General features: G+C 37.2%; 1 protein-coding gene across 7 annotated transcripts in view; it reads right to left on the bottom strand.

Annotated features, from left to right (window-relative positions):
- Positions 1-206: 206 nt before the first annotated feature.
- WDR72 (WD repeat domain 72) overlaps positions 207-19849 on the bottom strand; it is a 103744-nt gene continuing 84101 nt past the window's right edge. For 6 of the 7 annotated variants that reach the window (XM_066196434.1, XM_066196436.1, XM_066196440.1 and 3 more), the window contains 2 exons: positions 9169-9267; positions 207-3538 (listed from right to left, as the gene is read on the bottom strand). In XM_066196434.1, the coding sequence (XP_066052531.1) occupies positions 3483-3538; positions 9169-9267 (155 nt within the window). In that variant the 3' untranslated portion in view covers positions 207-3482. The remainder of the gene's footprint in view (positions 3539-9168; positions 9268-19849) is intronic. The other variant, XM_066196438.1, reaches the window with a different exon arrangement.

Below are 19849 nucleotides of genomic sequence, written 5' to 3'. Positions count from 1 at the left end.
CACTTCAGCTCAGTCAGATTTGCAAAACCATTCCCCTTGCTAAACTGCTGCTGTTAAGAGCTTGTAGCCCCATTGCATAGTGGTTTTATTAAAGTGTCTCTTTATTTCAATCACTGAATCTCATCAAGTCCCATGCCAACGTACTTCGAGAACGTCTTTCATTGGATTAGGGAAGGTCATTACTCCACAAAATGAAACCCCAAAACAGAAGCAGTTTATTACAATGATCAAATTTAAAATGTGTAAATGGCACAAGAGATTTCAAAAGATAATGTTTGGATTTGGAGACAGAAATGAACAGTTCAAACTTTAGGGAGGTTTCCAAATAGGAGTCAAAGTCAGTGACCATTCAGTATGACCAGTCAGACCAAGTATGAATTATTTGGAAACTCAAAATCCCTTAAATAAAAGATGCTGAAGAGTTTTGATTTCATCTTATACTAAAGCAGTAAGTACCTTTTATTTTTTTTAAATAATATCATGAATTATGCATGTAATGTAAAAAATGTTTATAGGATTTGAAAGCCAAAAGTCTGTGTTTAAGTAAGACCCCTGCACATAGCATCCTAAACTTCAGTTTCATGCTCATTTTTGTGTGAACTGTCCCACATTTCCATTCTGGATTGCTTGTTCCTCCTCTGGTCTTTGCACTGAGGCCACTGCTTGCCTTGGCACAGCCTGGGCACACAAGCAGTAGTGCAAACATAAGTGAGGACACACAGAAGCCTGATGCTGGAGTGGGGAGAAATCCCCCTGACTCTGAAACCACACCTTGAGCCGTACAGGTCATTGGACCCCATGACTTCTGCATGGAAAAAAATCCAAGCCACACCAAAACACCACATTCTTTATGCAGCTTACATATTCATGAATTTTTTACCCCATATTTAAAATTTAAACAACTACTCAAAAATATTAGCATGCTACTCCTTTCTACAGGATTCCGTCAGAGTAACACCATAGAAATATATAATCTTAATTGCCTTGGGCATTCGTTGTAAACTCCATCTCCATAAGCATGAATGCAGTGGTATAACAGACCACATTCATACAAAATGCTTCTTCACTTTAGCTTACAAGAAACTATTGCAGGAAGTTCATCTGTATTTGTGTATTCAGCTCTGAAATTGTCACTTAGTTGCAAAAAGATTTTTCTGAGTGAGTTCATTGTGAGCACATATTATAAAGTTGGTTGTTTGAAAGACATCCAGAAGACAAGGGGAATATATTTGCTTTACTGAGAAATAAATGTACCTAATAAAAAAGTTCCTGCCTTACCTTAATGATCCTGTAATGATAATTAGCACAAAGCACGCACAAGCATGTGCCAAACACCGATCATCACTGCACAAACCATTCCAGAGGGCTGGCAGTATTGGCAGGCTGCTGATGTGCACTGCTTTGCAGAATTAAAGACAAGCAATCAAATATCATGTTGCACAAATGTAATTGCTACTACAGCAGTACTGGGTGTTATGGACAATGCCAATTTCTTGAGCTATGAGACCTCCTTGAACACATCCATTTCTGAAATATCTAGATGAAAAAGTTTTCAAAAGATTTGTTATCTTGGCCCAAGTGAGCAGATGCTGATGCAAAGCAGTGATGCCTGTTGTGAATGGACTTTTTAACGTCCATGGAAGAGACTGCTGCAACAACTGGATGTGGTTGTTTATATGGAAGAGGAGCAAAGGAGGGAAACAGATCCATCCTTTGTTTGCAATTTGTTCTACTGTCTGCAAGGTTCCTGTAGGTCTACTAAGTTCATGTAGATAGATTTACAACTTTGTTTTTACCTTCTTGATATTTGCTCCCATTCAGCCACAAAAGTTAAGAGGAGGATATATGGCAGCTAAAGACATGTTCTGCTCTCAGTTGTGTTGTGCAAGTACAAATACATCAATGATATTATTCCACACATCCAGCACAAGAAATGCAATAATGAAGCCGTAACATTCAATATTCAGTCACCATAATTCAAATACAACAACACATAAACAAAATATAAATTTTAGAGAGGAAAATGTCTTCTACGAACAAAGAAAGTTGTTTCTGAAACATACAAAATGTGTTAAAACTGTTGACTTTTCTGCCCAAAGATGCCATTTTTCTGCATGGAATTCACAGTCACAGAAAAAAATAACATTAATTATCTTTATCTTATCTGGGTTGCAGCCAATTTCAATTACATATTCTTTAGTTGAATAAAAACTGGGATACTTCTCACCATGCCCTTCCACCACCCAGTGTGTCAGAAGACTGTACACTGCACTGCACTGAGGGACATGGACTTACAGGATATAAAAAAACCAGAAGGAAGAAGCTTTCATGTCTGCTTCATTCAAACCATATTGTGGCAACAGAAACCAGGCTTTATCACTCCTGCAGCCGTGACAATTCCCCACAAGGAAAAAAAGAGATTAATTGCCAGAGAATCTTTCCACACTGAAGAAATCTCCACTCTCTTAGTTAAGGGATCTTATGGCTAATGTGACAATCAGAAGGGATAAATCAGACCAGGATTTTCACCATAAGGTAAAGATCCATAAGGCACATCCTCAAGACCCTTTGTCTTCAGTAGCACTCCAACTGCTGGCAACAAAGAAAAGTGAGCTTACTGCTCTGAGCAGCCATTATTTGTCAAACTAGCTTAAGTCCCACAGGATATAAGGTGATAAATGGGTCTAATCAGCCACATATATCCTACAAATACAACAAAATATTTTTTTAAGAAAAAAAAGAAGTAAAAAAGGTATAGCTGCTTTTCCCAATTAACACAAATTGATATTCAATTAAGTATATAATTCAGAGGAGGACCGCAATGGTCTTCTCCAGTTCCATAATGGTACTTTATTTCTACAGATGATGGTAATGGCAGTATTTAAAGAAAAGGAAAATTTGCATCCTAGGCCTGAACAAATTTGTTGTCAAATTCCCATTCTCTGCTGTGCACAGATCATTCTCTGTATTTTAGTTATTTCTAAATATTCTATGTTTAATACAAATTGTGAATTTGTCTTTCCAGTGAAAACAAATTTTCTAATTATTTGAAATGCATTTGGTTTTGCTCAGTATTAAAATGCTATTGGTAAGAAAAGTCAGAAGAAAGGAGAGAAAAATTTAAATTTGTCTGCAAAAAAATACTAAAATTGATATAATAGTTTAATGTCAATCAAAGTTGTAAAGATCACTACATAAACAAGTGAATGATATCTAAAAAATGAAGAGTTGATGTTTTCTATATTGAAACTACTCACATTTAGTTGAATACATGTAAATCTACTAGAGATGGAAAGGTGAATTGAAGCCAATAAATCAGCCAAAAGAAGCTGATCTTATGGAATGTGTTTCCTCTGAAAATGAATTGTTAAAGGTACCATAGTAAATACAGAAAGCCATTTCATGTCCACCACACCATACACATCCTATTTCTTGGCTGTCCTTCTGCATCTTCTAATTCTTTCATCTCAGCGGGTTTTTTTCTAACACACCTTACAGGAACACACCTTCGATATCCAGGGATGTGGCTTCATGCCATCTGGAAAAGAAATGCATGATTTCTAAATGACTTACAATTTGAGGCCCGATGATTTTACCATATGAGGTAATAGCTGAGACTCTGTTACTAAAATATATGTTATTTTACAGTCTTTTTATAGAATAACAAACTCTATAATTTTTGTAAAGGAATAAAAACTTTTAGCACCCTCATATTGGTGTTAAAAGGACCAGAAATCTACTCCATAAGACCATTCACATTACAACTGATATACCACAGGAAGCAATATGCAACCCAAAACAGCTCAAGAGAATGTATGACATTTCTCAAAACTCTTCATCTGCACAGACTTCTGCTTCTTCCTTTCTTTGTTTTAAAGGAAATGCTCCAGTGGATCAGCAGAAAGATAATTTCTATTTTAAATTAATAGGGTTTTATGTTTCCTCTGCAAAGTAATTGTCAAATTATATATGTTTTCTCTTAACAGAAATAATACAATAGCTATAAACAGAAGTAATGTTATATTATATTTTAATCCTGTCAAGGGATTTTAGAATTCCACAGAAAAGCTTTCAATCACCAATTTTTACCTTCATGATTTCTTCTGAATTTTCAGAAGTTTAATTTGCTATTAAAAAAACCCCCCAAAATCTAAAGCAAAGAGAAAAATCACAAATCAAACTAAAACATATGAGTCATGATTCTAGTAACCCAGAACACTGATAGGATATGATACTACATCTACTGCAGTGAAATTATGATGAATTCATCCATGCCTAGGCTGGAAAGTCCAGAACATCTTTCTGGAATAATTCCTGGGCACTGAAATTTTATATACAGTCCCTGGGGCTATCAGTGCCTGTGTCCAGTGGGCTGCCCCTACATCGCATCTTCTTCCTGCTTCATTCATCCTCACCAGCAACAGCCTCCAGCAACCCATTCCCAGATCAATCCTCATTTACTGTCTCCTGCTTTTCATGAGGATGCAAACACAGAAAATAAGGACTTTCTAGGGTGCTTTGTACCTTGAAATTTACTGAATATTTACTTTTACATTCTCCTTTGTTCTGACCAACAGCCATAGAGGTAACAGAAAGCTGATTTTAAAAACACTCTTCAGTGGATGGAACTTGGAGCTAAGTGAATATTTGAGGCAGTAATTGTAACTTGCCTGATAACAAGACAGTCACACTTTCAGTGCACACAGTCACTTTCAGTGCTGTGTTTTTAAGCACACTGTGGCTAATAAGAATCTGATGTTCTTCATACATTTTTATTTCTATTTGATGCAGTTCTGCCTCTCACACACTGTATTTCAGGGGCAGTCAGAAACCTTTCTCATCTCTGTGCCAAGGTCTCTAAACAGGACAAGCAATTGACCAAGACTGCAAAAATTGCTTGGATTTTCCCCATTATCTATTATGGGGAAATATCTATTATGGGCACCCAGAATTACATTCTGTCCTGAATAGTGAAAAATTGAAGAGAAATAAAATTTGTGTAATGGTTTTGGAATGAAGGGATGGGAGAGATCATGAGCTGCAGAAGGGACCAGGCAGAGACTTAGGCAGAGATTGTCTGATACTTCAGACCATAAGCATACAGGGGTTTTACTGTTTATGTGGTCTCTATCCAAAAGATTGAAAACACTGTACTTCCCATCTACAGCTTCCAATTCAATCTTCCATTAGTGAGGCTCAGTTTCCAATGTGAAGTAATAGTCTATTTCCTACTCTACTGCATGTGTCTTTTGGGGAAAATAAGAGGGAAGAAGCATCTGTGTCTACATGGTTTCTTGTGACTTCAGCTCAAATCTGTTCCTCTTCCCACAGGAGCTGCATTTGCAGAACCCTCCTTAGTGGGACTGCCCCACACATGAAAGCTACAACACCTCAGGCTGTGTTTAGTCCTGCCACAATCCTCTTAGATTTTGACTAACAAAATCCAGAGCACTGTCAATCCCCTTAGGAACCATTTCAAACAACTCCCTTTGGACAAGATGATCTGCATCTGGGGGTATAAATTTTTCCACCACTGTTTGTACAAGAAAACTAAGGTGAATAGCTCAGACCTAGAAGTCTAACTAATAGATCCATGGACACTCACTTTCAGCTTCTTTTTCAGTTTCCTTAAATGTGGAAAAATTTTCTGGTAAAATGGAAAACTTCTGGGAGTATTTATTTAAAGAAAGAAGCACTTTAAGGGATAGTGCATTCTTTATGGGAGATTGATATGATTTAAAAGTCAAGTTCCATAGAAAACTGTTGCAATTCTTATCTGATTATTACGTTCAAGGCCAGAGCAGAGACAAGTTTGAAAAGCCAAGGCTTTGCATGTCAAACAGGAGTAGTCCTCAGCATGTGGGGGAAAATGGCAGTGATAAACCTACTATTAGGCATCTGGGAGAGAAGCCCAGCATCTCCTCTGTGTGGGGCCTAAAATAGACACGAGCCACTATCACAGATAATGGCAGCCTGTAGCCACATGAAGGGAGAAACTAAAATCCATTTCATTTAGACAAGAAACTGCAGTCTGATATTTACCTGTGTCCATCACTTGTGGAAAGTGTTTACTGTAAATTATCCAAGAGAAAAGTGCAGGTTGAGGGGTTTCATTACCTATCTGAGAGTAGTTCAGATCACACATTTAACACAAGAAATCACAGGTAAATCTTGGATTGGTGTCTTGGGTAGTCAAATGGATTCCTGCTATTCATCTGAGTATCTGCCTCCTACAATTGCTGGAGGCTGACATGCAGAGCAGTGAGAACATGTGCAGACACAGAAAATGTGAAAGTAAATCAAACAGTAAAAACAAAAGCTTCATGTGATTCTTGAAAACAAAGATCACTTTGAAAATAAAGCTCATTCTAATGTCAAGGAAAGAGACTGCACCTTTCACCACCAAAAAACACAACGTACAGAGAGATGTGTTAAAGGCGGCTCTACAGCCTTCCTGAATCTGGTAGAAGTTGTAACAAAAAACCCTTTCTAGGAATAGTAGGAATTCCTTCCAGGTATATTGTCATATTTTCACCTCTTCCTCATCAGAAGAGGTAATAAAATAAATATATCTCTTAACATCACTTTTGCACCTATGACAATATCTTGTAAGTGAAGCACGAGAGATATAGATATAGATATATTTATAGATAGATAGATATATTAATAAAAACTTATAGATTGAGTTTGTAAGTTTGCCCAGACTTTAAATATGCGTGAGAGAGATTCCTATGTCACAGGTTTCACCAAACCAAATGTGACCTCCCAAGCATTCTCAGGTTCCATGATTTGAAGTCAAAGCACCTGAGAAAATCATAGCCAACTGAATGTCATATTATTGTTTCAATGTTTGCTACTGAAAGTAAATGGTAAGCTTTAACTAAATGCATTGTGTTACCAAATCTTTCCTTTCAAACAAGCACTTCTGTCAGAAGTGTCTTAATTTCTTATCACAGAATTTCATCCGCACAAGGAGCAATAAATAATTCATGTTCCTAGCTCTTTGTTGTGTGTCCCTGAACTGCACAGAGCTGGAAGGCTGACAGCTGTGTCAGGACAAGCACCAAAGATCTGACATGACAAGTGACTAACAAGTTTCTTTCAGTCTATAGTGAAAGAAGACAATGGCATAAAGTGCAAAAACGAAATCCTGAAACAAAATGAAACTGTTTCTTTCTCTTTGCCTAAGTGTTTGCTATGAGCTTATTTCCGACCCATAACCTCTGGTCATTTTATAGTACTGCCCAACCCCCTTTACTCCTCACATTCGCCTGGCCATTTACGCCTGTCCACGGATCAATATGAGCAATTCTTGGAGAAATACGATGTCTCCATGACAACCAAGCCACAAATTCTCAGTGGAAAGCAGTGAGACCAGTAGTGAAATCTCCTGAGGTTTTCAGACCTATAAGACAAGATGTCTTAAAATGCAGGAACGGACAGAAACAAAAGCCAGAGTAATTCATTGTTTATTACTAGTTTAATGATGTCAGATGGACCGATTGGAACTCAGTTTTTAAGTTTGGATGCTTTATCAACATGTATTTTTGCCAGTCAATATTCACCTCCTGATAGGCTTTTATTCTTTCCATTACTTCATAGAGATATGCAGAGTGGAAGAATTGGATATATAAGTTCCCATCCAAACAGGTACACTTTGCCAGAGAGAATTAATTTAAGGCTAAAATTAGTGTTATCATTAAGGTATATTAATTCCCCCCTGAACACTGAGTGCCACCTTGCTTCAATCCTTTCTCACTTCAAAACTGATCAGATCTTGGACAATCCATATTTTGGCCCATAATTGCTGTAGAAGAAATTACAGACAATTTCTGAAGGAGATACTAAACACCACAGATTGTCAAACCCGGCTTCTTTCCGAATAGATTATCTATTTCTTTCTAAATCTCATGCTGGTTTGTGCTGGACAACATTGAGTTCAAGTCTATGTGGCTTTAAAATGAATAGAGATTTACAATTCATTGGTTTCAATTATTGTAACATATACTGGTGTTCATTTCTCTGGAAAAAATGAAAACAGAATGTAGTTCAAATCAGGTATATGACAGTAGTTGAACTCCCAAGGAATCTTGGAAGAGTGGAGTGTGCTGAAATATAATCCCCCAGACATGGGTCCTATCCGGGTTCTGAGATGACTTAGGGGACCTGACATGGATTTCAGACTGCACCCTTTGACTGAAAATTAAATCTCAGCAGTGTTCCTTGGGGAAGGATCAGGGGACTGTTGGCAGCTGCCCCCTGTCAGCACAGGCTGCAAGATTTGGAAATCTCTTAACTAAGCTGACAGGCCGCAGAGACGATGAATCAAAAATATGATACACGGATCAGCACACAAAGATGCAGGAGGGTACAGAGAAACCAGATAAAGCAGGAAGGAAAATACCAAGTGAAGAAAGATGTTTAACTCTTTCACTAATGAGGACTATGTGCAGGTTATGTGTGTGGTGTATATGGGTCAAGCTCAGAGTTTGCTTAAAAGATCTTAGTATTTAGTCGCACAGAATGTTTTTAATCAGCTGTGACTCAATACAATTTATATTTAATTGTTTCCTTTTGGGATTCATTTAATAAATTTTGTAGATGTTCCATAACGAGAAAGATAATGAAACTACATGAAGATAAATCTTTCGGATACCAAAAAGGATGCACTTTATGGATGTTCCTGTATTCAGCTGAATCAATGTTAAGAGTCATTAAAATAATGATTGTGAGCTGATTTAAGGAAAGAATCAAGCTATTTAATGCCACCAATTTGCTTTCCTCCAGAGATAAAGTGTTTGAGTGTCCGCTGCTGCATTCAGCTGCAGTATATACAGTAGTTCTAATTTTTCATAATCTCATGCTACCTTCAAAGGGTCAGACATTGTACATATATTAAGTAAGCAGTGTAGTCCAAAAGTAATTATAATGAACTAGTAGTGTCAGCTTTCTTTTTGGTCATAAAGCCTTTATCCTTCCTAAGACCTGAATTCCTGATGAAAGAGGAAAGGATAACAGCTCCACACTGTGACCCCTGGAGGTGACCATTAATTTGACATTGCAGCTGCTAAAAAGGAAGCAGCATTACAATGTGCTTTTTTTACAGACCCAAAAGCTGTGTCAGATTTATCACTTGATACTTGGTGGCTGTCTTTAAATGCCTCTCACCTGGACTCTCAGACTCTTCCAAGACACATCTGTCAGGCGTATCCTCCACATCTTGGAAGTTTGCCGAGTTGGAACTCTTGTCATGCTTCAGCACACTGACTGGAGCAATAAAGAATAAAAACACAGGCAGGGAGAAATGTAATGTATGCAGAAATCAACACTTCCTGGTTTTCTGCAGAGTCTTCAATGCTGAAGACATAATTTGTAAACACAAATAATAGATTGAAAAAAAACCCGGAAGCACAAACTACCTATACAGAACCACAGGACAGCTGAAAAATCTGTAGACAAGAATGTATGCAGGGTGAAGTTTAAGACATCAGCTTAAATGAGGTCCCTTTGAAGTAGAAAACCATTTTTTTTCTTACAGAATCTTAAAATAAAAAAAAATTTAGAAGTCATAAAAAAATGCTTGTCTGTTTCACCAAAGAAGCCAGTAAACAACATAAAAGATCAATTAGAGGGTTTTGTAATTACTGGAGTCATTCAGCAGGGAGAGAAATGGTGTATGTTTCAAGATGAAAACATGTTGTATACAATAGGCTGGAATGTGTAAGAAAATTACTGGTAATTCCAAAGCGTAGTGAAACCCAGACTGAGTTGCAGTTTAAAGATTACCAAATTTGGTTACATGCTTTACATAATTGCTAAAATAATTTTCATTTCAGAGCATACAAATATTTTCAGGGAAACAATTACCTGTCTATATACGACTTCCACTTCACTTGGTTTTCAAGTGAAAATTCAATCCTACACAACTTTTCCTAAGCAGAAGAGAGGTATTTCCCTTGTCAAAGTCCATTTCCCTCTCTTCTCCTTCACATCTCTACATGGAGCCACAAATACAGCTTGAAGATGAAGTACAATTATTATGCAGCATATTATAGAATAACACAGTAAAGACTAGATCTCAATTTTTCTGTCCTGTTAAAACTCTTAGCTGATTCTGCTCCCTAAGATAATAGCACTGGATAGAAAACACTTCTTTTTTTGTAATATCTAGAAAACTAAGTAAAGTTACAAACTTCTGGGGATGGGGATACCAATGGCGATGCACAATCTCCTTGTTCTTCTTTTCAAAAGAGGAAATTCCTTCCCTTACAAATTTTGACGATTTTTTTTTATACCAAATGAATATTTGCTGAAGGATTATGTAATTTAAACACCTATTTTAATTTTCCGTTATGAGTGAATCAACAAGGCCTCAGGGCAGTATGCAGACACATGAGGAGCTCAAAAGACACATATTCCACTTCAGTGCTCTGTGCATGCCATGGGTTTGCAGCTATTGATCCCAGGTCACCAAAAGGTTCTATCATTCTTGATTCCTGCAACTACACAGAGTCTGTTTGAAGCAATCAGGGCTTCAATACTATTGTGGAATTAGAACCTTGAAAAAGTAATATTAAAACATAATGAATAATAAAATCCATGATAGTGACACCATGCATTTCACCTGGGAAAAAAAAAAAACCCACTAAATTTTGCTTAAAAGGTTTGCCTTGAATAGCAACAAACGAGGATGTAAAACCCTGCCCAGATAAAGCAGGAAGTGTTGACATGATAATCTCCATGGGGTGAGCTTACATTGAAGAACAATTACAGTAACAAATAACAAATGTTCACACATAAAACAGCTATGATATGTAAAGGAAGAAATGTCTTTAAAGATATCTGCACTTTTCTCTTTTTACAACATTCGAATAATTTCCAAATGCACTAAGTGAAGATTCCCCCTTCAAAAGAAAAGTTGGAATATACAAGTATTCAGATTATATTTAAAACAAAAATAATTTTATGCCAAATTTTTAGAACACTTTTTTCTAAAACAGTTCTTCATACAGTGGAGTCAGCTGCACTGTCCTGAGTAACAGATTGAGTCATTACAGCTACATGAATTTAAATATCAGAACCACTTCAGAGTAGAACAATAGGAAAATTTCCAACAAAGATGGATGAGAGAAAACAAAAATTACAGCTACGCATTTGGAGAGAAAGCAAAAAATCACAGACCTGTTTTGGTCTAATATTAGCCATCAAAAATTCATAATCAGCCTTTCAAAACAAATTGTGTATTTTCACCCAGTCAAGAACGCTCATAGGGAACCAAAGAGGGAAGACACTTCCACAGCACCAGAATCAGTCCCAGGCAGGAGCTGGCAGAGACTTTCCTTACTGGAAGTCTGTGCTGCAACTGCCTTGCATGGGACTAAGACAAATCTGCTCAAGTGCTCTGGTCCTTCCCAGGCCACGTCAGTATAAGTCAGATGATTTCAAGTGACCAGCTGGATTGTACCACACAGTATTGAACACTGTTCTTAGTGAAGGTACTGGATTCAGCTGAGAGGTGACTCAGAGCATAACAAATAAAACCCAGCTAGAAGCAGCTCCATAGACAGACGAGATACCTCTCAAGGAAGGTGTGAAATGAAAAAGAAAGAAGCTGAGACAGGACAGCAAGATACTTGGACAAAGAAGGAGGATTTCCAGTTATGTATCTCAGTAGATACTGCAGAGATTTGGGGAAATCTGGGAGAGGATGGAGCCATTAAAAGCCAAGAAAGACAAAAATGAGAAAAAAAGGAATGACAGGCAGACCTGATAGAGCTGAAAAATGCCAAAAAGCATGAAACACCAGCAGCAATAGCTGGTCATTAGGAACAGTTTAAAGGGAGTGGAAAGGGTTTTCATGGGAACAGAGAGACAGAACTCTGGACAACTTGTGCAAAAACAGCTGTCAAAGAAGGCAGCTCAGCAAGTGTGAGTGAAGGGAGGGAAGTGCTTGTTTCAGAAAACCAGGAGACAGGCTGGGATTGGGTCACTGGTGCAAATAAGGGAAGTCTCCCTCAGCCCTGCCACCCGATCACAAGTACACACACCTCCCTAGACAAAACCAGGCAAATAAACTTCACAAGACCCTGGTTTATGAAGTTACATAATGAGTGCATGCAGTGAGCAAGAAAGGGACCAAGGCAGAGACCTTCAGATCTTTCTTTCCTAAAACAACACATTATATGCTCAACTGGAAAAGAAAGGTTTTTTAAAAATATCATACAAGAACAAAGGGAATTGGAAAGTTAAAAATAAGGCAAGTACAGTCTGGCCCAAATAAAGAGTGAAAGTAAAAATGGTATTATGTAATCAAGGAAAAACATAAAAAAAGTCTCAGTACTAACACCTATTTTACTGCATCTTCTCTTCGGAGAATAGGATTTTATGTACAAATATCAATAGGAGAAGGAGTATTCTGAATTGCTTATACTGAGGATGCTGATAGAATTTAAGTTATTTAAACATAAAGACTGTCATCTTTATTCAGAAGACACTCTGTCCTACTTTGGGTTTAAATGGACCTTAAAATTACTTTTGCTTCCCTTTGAAAGGTAATCTCTGTAGTCAAAGTGACATAACTAGAGTATAAATGAGCCCAAAATCTTCAAGTCACGAGCAAGTTAAAAACCATTTCTGGTATTGTAACTCAAATAGTATTTTCTTTTTATTCAGTGCAGTGTCATTTCCATTGTTACATGGACAGTAGAGATTACCTTTGTTAGCATGGAAATAAGGCAAAAGGATATATTTCATTGAAGTAAATGACCTTGAACTTAGCATATAAAGATGACATAAATCTTCATTGCACAGGATCAATCTTGAGAATTGTAGTATTTTTTTCTGCTGCATCTTAATGAGGTCTTAGGACTTGTTTACCAAACTTGATACCCATTCTCTTACATTATTGAAACAGAAAAAGTCATTAAAATAGATATGGTATTTAGAATAGTAAAGGAATGTCATAAGATCATCGTATTTAATGAAACATTTATGAATCTAGTTTCAAAATATTTCAAACAATTCCACACAATAAAAACAAATAATTTCCAAAAAGATACCACAGACTGGTGATCAGTCTTTAAAGAACAGTCTTTGAACAAACTGTTCAAGTTGTTCTTTGTGAACATAGCCTAATCACAAAATACAGCAACAACTCATCATGGTCATTTATTTCTACATGTTGGGTTAAAACTCTGAAAAGCCTTGTTCCACTCTGGAAATACCCTACACTAAGGTCCAAAAAACATGCTCTCTATACCAATTTTTAGCAGGCAGACACACTGGAGAAAGAAGTTTGCATACCTCAGGCAAATAAAACATTTAGCATTTTCTGATAAGATGCCTGTGTTATTGATAAGGTGGATTAGTAACTTAAAGACAGTCTTTCTGCAGGGAAAACAAGAACTTGTCATTCAAAACAACTAGATGGGGCAACAAAAATTATTTTTCATTCCAAGATATTAGACAAGAGAGGATAAATATATTTAAGGTTCAATATGGAATACAAAGAAACCTGAATCCAAATCAAACTGCATACAAAAAAAGAAAAAAAGCTGTAAAGGGAAACAAAATGGTGATATTGTTTTATTTTTGTACATGGATAAACCAACTGTGCTGCAATGTCACTTCTGAGCTGTTTGGCTTCTACAGGCACTTACTGTATTAAACCTAAGAAGCTTGATGGAGCAATAAATGCTTTGAGTACTATTTTAAAAGCACATTTCATAGATATCATAAAAATATAATGAAAAGTATAAGAACAGCCATATTTGCTGAGACTAAAAAATATCAGTGCAAGAGTCCAACAACCATAAAATAATACTTTACCAGAAATTTCTCCCAAAGTCCAATTTGAAACTCAAGGAATTACAAAGAATTTTTTCCCCTCCTGTAATAACTCACAGTAGATTTCTGATTGATGAATTTTAATTTTTCCTTAAATGTGGAATTTTTGCATCCTTAACATCCTACATCCTAACTCACTCTGACATGGCAAACTCCATAGCTTTATCACTCAGGAAGGCACCTCATTTTGTTTGTCTGCCTATTACCTTTTGGGTTAATGTGCAACTTCTTTTTTGAGAAAAGGCACAGGTACGAGTCCAGCACACTCTCTCCATGATCCCTGTGGCTGAAATCCTTTGCTTTCTCTCTTTTCCAGACTGATGGTTCCTAATCTACTTTGCTTTTCCCATGTATTTCCAGCCAAACTAAAAGGGTAAGCTTATTTCACAAATATTACAAAAATCGCTGAACATATTCACGAGCTGTCAAAAGAAATATCAGCAGAAACTCCACACGTCCCAGAGGCACAGGAAAGGCAGACACTGAGGTGCCCCGTGCAGATGGAGCTCCCACCCTGCCCCAGTGGTGGGTGATGCTCCCACCCAGCAGAGTCCCAGCAGGCAGGAGTCTGTCTGGATGGGGAATTGCCCCTGATGGCACAGCTCAAGGATCACTCACAGGATGTCAGGGTGATATTCCCTGGTATGGTGCTTGCCTTTGTTGCCACACCAGGAATGCTGTTGACTCATGCTCAGCTTGCAATTCAGATTCTTTCATGAGAAACAGTTACCTTGCTTTTTCTTCCCCATCCTGTATCTTTGCAGATTAATTCTACCTTAACCTAGATCCCTGTCCTCATCCTTATTGAATTGAACCCTATTTTTTTTCTAGACCATTTCTCAGGCTCTACAAACCAAAAATTCATTTCACTGACAGAAGACATCAGATGCCAATCATTTCATAAATTTTAGTGTCATTTGAAAAAATCTGCACAAATGTATGTAGTTGCCATTTAATTGAGAATGGCTGGTTGTTATCTTCTGAGGATTAAATATCACACTGGACCAGTTTTCATTGCAGTTTAATTTAAAAAAGAAAGATGAAGATACTAACCTAGAGAAACATATTATTATTCTGAAGTGAATGCGGCAGTATATGGAAGTTGGAAAAAGCCAGTACAGAATCAGTGAAACTGGAAGGTCCTGTAACTTCAATCCATTACAACGAATGCAGAAGTAGGACCTGATATGACATGGCAGAGCTCTCTTTGCAGAACAACCAACCCACATGATCTGGGAAGCTTGAGCTGGCTGTTGCACTTTGAAGGCATGTGCAAACAGAGCTCGTGCCACTCACCAGGTGAATTGCAACTAAAGAACACTTTTCCTTAAAAGTTTTAACATATCAAAAAAAGCCCATAAAGGAGGAAAAGTCCATTTTCCTCTCTCCCCGTATCTATGAGGGCAGCATTCCTCCAGACAGAAAAATTGAAATTTTCAGTGATTCTTTTCCCAATATACCTTGAAGTTTTATTCACCCAGAGGGACTTCCCTACTTCTCTCAACTAAAATATAATGGCATGTAACAAATTATGCTCTCAAAGGACATCCCATTTTTGTTTCATTAGTGCAATGAAACATTCACTCAATTTTAAAGCAGTTGTCTTGATCTTAGTTGTGATTTATAGCAGATTCTATCCATGTATTCTGTGTAGTATATATTATAAAACACCTAACTAGTTAAATTTGTCTCTGTGGGTTCTGCTGCAGGAAATAAAATACCTTCCCATAAAATTCCATACAGCATCTACTGCACAGCTCTGAAGTACAAGATTCTGTAAAACCTAGGAGGATTTAAAAAAGGAAAATGCAACCCCAAACTGCTTTTTATGAATTCTTCTATTGTTATATAGTGTTTCTTCTTCTCAATGTCCTCTGGCTAGAAAGCCGAAATTTCTCTTTTCCAATTTCCCTAAGTGTGTCTTTTAACCAAACATCATGTAAGACTGAAGTATTTGATGAACATTATTTATCCCTCTCTTATTTTTTTTCCAACCAGTGATTGGGAGACAATAGGGAAGAAAAAATAGCTACAGAATTAGTAAAGAAAGCCAGAAACTGTTACTTAGTAGATAATGTCTCTTTTTAAATTAAACTATATAGCATTTCCTTGCCTATCCAAACTTCTAAAAATATCACAGAATATGCTGAGATGGAAGGGACCCACAAGGGTCATCACGTCCAACTCCTGGCCCTGTCATCCCCAAGAATCCCACCCTGTGCCTGAGAGCATTATCCAAACTCTTCTTGAGGTATCTGGTGTAGTGACCACTTCCCTGGGGAGCCAGTTCCAGTGCCCAGCCACCAACCACCAAGGATGAAGAATCTTTTTTCTAAAGAAATACAGGAAAATTCCCCCCAGTTTCTGTACATTAGACCAATGGTGCTGCAGATCACACAGTGCAGATGTGAATCCTATCACTGTGTCAGTCGCACCTACGAAACCAACAAAGAAATACTCCCTATTTTTAAAATTCTGTAATTGACAGCATTGACATTATTCTTTCATGATAGTAGATTGATTTGGTATTCAGATATAAAATCATTAATCAGGAAGTTTGCAGAGTACTCTGGTTCAGTCCCTTTCTACAGAGAAATTCTTGCTGTAGATCAAATTGCTTTTAAAACCAAAACCAAATGAAAGTGTGCAGCACCGTTATGACACTGACACATCCCTGTGCATAATATGAGTGTAACAGTTTCTATAGTCTTCCCATCTCTCGATCAAAGCTGTCCAAGTAGCTTAATCCATGAAAAAAAAATACACAGAGCCTCTTTATTAACCTCTTTCGGCCAGATTATTGTTATTCTTTTGCATTATGGCCTTGGAGATGTATTACTGATAGGGAGGTAAAGCCAACTGCAGCACAGCATGACTCTGCTGAATGGCTGCTGTAGGAAAGTGGAAGTACTTATTTCCAAGACATTTCTGTGATGCTCCCTACTGTTAAAATGTTATCTGACTTTAAAAGATTTTCAGTTCAATTGTAAGCAATAAGTAAACTCAAGCAGTACAGAACCATACACTGAAGAGTTTCACTAGCTGGTCAAACAGGAATTATTTCAAGAAACTAATGTTGTATAGGACTGCTTCCTGGTGGCTGAGACCTCTGATTGGCAAAAGACACTGGACTTTTCAGTCAGCAAGCTAGTTACCCATGGATGTGGCTCAAGGCTGACACACAGATTGACTGGTTCACACTAATTTACTTCACACAGATTCCATTTATCTCCTAGAAGATCCCCTGGCAGCAGCTTATAATGGCATATCCTAGGATGCCTGCCTGCATGAGTTTTTAAAGCGGCAGAGCTTGATGAATCTAAGTCCAGAAAACAGTTCACAGATTGAGGACTAGGTGCAATCAAAAAACATCAAGTAGCACAGCTGGGACTTGCTACCTTGCTTGACTGGTTTGAGCAGCTGAGCATTAACTACGCTTGCTTTCCTGCTGGCAGCCCTGTGTCACTAGGACAAATAGGAACACTACCCGACAGAGGAGGAGAAAAAGGAAAGGAAAAAAAAAAGGAAAGGAAAAAGGAAAGGGAAAAAAAAAGGGGGAAAAAAGGAAAGGAAAGGAAAGGAAAGGAAAGGAAAGGAAAGGAAAGGAAAGGAAAGGAAAGGAAAGGAAAGGAAAGGAAAGGAAAGGAAAGGAAAGGAAAGGAAAGGAAAGGAAAGGAAAGGAAAGGAAAGGAAAGGAAAGGAAAGGAAAGGAAAGGAAAGGAAAGGAAAGGAAAGGAAAGGAAAGGAAAGGAAAGGAAAGGAAAGGAAAGGAAAGGAAAGGAAAGGAAAGGAAAGGAAAGGAAAGGAAAGGAAAGGGGGACAACAGATTACTGCATTGCATGGCTGCTATTTACAGATGCAGGAATAACTCATTAGAAGATTTAATCTCTTTTCAACCCCTCAGATAATTAAAGTAAATAATGCACTGCTCCAAAATAATACAAGTTTTTAGGCTGGAAATCCGGAAAATTTTCATTTGGTCATGGTAATGGTTCCTAGGAAAAAGACCTGAATGAAACTAAAGTTGTTCTCTTCCTTTCCTATTGAAAACAAAATACATTCAACCTAGTAATTCATGTACAAGGAAAAATAGTTACCAATATAGTTGATTATTCATTACAGCAATGTGAGCTACATGTCAATGCACTGCCTTGCCCCAATGGAGAACAACTGACTTTGATACACACAAGTTTGTAAGCTGTATTTTTAAAAGGACTGATAAGAAAAAGACTGAAAATACAGTCTTACACTCTAGCTCTCCAAACTCAGATAGATAGAGCCTATTCTAAAAAGCACTTTTTAGAAAGGAAGCAAAAATTAATATTATCAGAGAATAGCATTTGACAACAACTGTATTGTGAGAGATTCAAAGCACATTTAGTACTTAGAAGGTTAAAGACTCAGCTGTAGTGCTAGTTGATGAAAAAGTAGGATTAAGGCTTTAGTATGAGTCTTGACATGATCATGTTGTCTGCCTGCTGTCTTAAGCTTTGAAAAACAGCTGGGATCATCTTCTTATAAGCTCCAACTCAAAGATGTTTAAGCAGTTCCAAATCCAATTAAACAGAGGTAAATATAAGGAAGGGCCCTACTGAGCCAAATCATCTTCTTTTTTTAATGAAAACCAGCATAATTGCAGGTTACACAACTCCTTAATCTCACTTTAAACCTAACAGACTGCTGCCTTACAGTGCAAATGGCAAGTCTAGTTAACCCAAGCATACTGCATTGGTGTGCTTAATTTTTGATCATTATCCTTTATTATGTTACTTGTAATCCTAAAAGCCTATGATTGTGTCCAGATATTTGGCAAGGATTGTACCTGGATATACAGGGATTCCTCTTCTAAGAGTAATGGATTAATTGGATAGCATTGTATGACTAGTAGATGGTTCGCAGTGAAACTGCTGTGCAGTTTTTAATTTGTGAACTCCACTTCCTTCTCCTTCTGTGCCCATCCTCTAAACAAATTTCCTTTTTGAACATTAGTAGTGTTGCTGGAGTAGCCTATCTATTCTCACCCCTAATGTGACAATGGATTAGAATTAACACTGCCCTTTGGAGTGGGCTGCTTACTAAAATCCTCTTCATAAAAATTAATGGAAGATATGGAAATTGTATTTTTCATAGGTAATTGCATATTCAATTGAAAAGTGGTTATCTTATGAACATGACCCAATCAGACTATGAATGCTTAAAGGCTTAGAGCATTTGTCCCTTTATTTTCCATTGAGTCAAAAGATTTTTGAGGTGATCACATTGTACCAAGGTATATATTTTTTACATTAATACATCTAATACCCTAAAAGCAAAAAACACACATATGTAATCCTTCTACTTTGTCCTATAAATATGTACAAGGACATTCTCCAAGGATGAAAAGGCAAAATCTCATCAGGGACTACTTCAAATACAAGCTCCTCACGTTGGTAAGAGCAAGAAGGAAATTTAAATGATCAGGAGAGGACTGTTTGCAGTAGTTGTGTTACATTATGCATGATTCTTGGCTGCACAGGATTTAATTAATGATTTCCAGTTACAAGGCTAAGATTTGTAGTGAATTGGTATTTAGGGCAGCAAACTAACATCTCACACCATTTATTTTTTTCCCAAACACCAGTTACTAGGGGTTACTGTCCCCTTTGTTATTTCATAGCTGGAAATCAGTTTTGTATATATAGACAATAATTCTGTGTTCTTTTACAGAAGCATAAGTTTACACTAATTTCAAGGCAGTTATTCTCATGCAATTTACAACAAAATCTGGACTTTGCTATTCTCTGAATTAATAAGCATTATCTGTGGCTATGTGTAAATATCAGAAAGGTTCTTGTTGAACTGTCAGATGACACATGATTATATTGTAATGAAAGTTACCACAAAACAGACATAGGTTCGGGAAACAGGTTGTCCACTTCAAGCATCACTGAATGTATCTCCAGAAAATGAATATGGCACTCTCTCAAATGAGTAGATAGGCAAGAATCTCTGAAGTACTTAATGG

Source organism: Chamaea fasciata, unplaced genomic scaffold, assembly GCF_029207755.1.
Source record: "Chamaea fasciata isolate MVZ Bird 193981 ecotype frontalis unplaced genomic scaffold, bChaFas1.0.hap1 SCAF_14, whole genome shotgun sequence".
NCBI lineage: Eukaryota > Metazoa > Chordata > Aves > Passeriformes > Sylviidae > Chamaea > Chamaea fasciata.
This window is presented reverse-complemented; position numbering and strand designations above follow the sequence as displayed.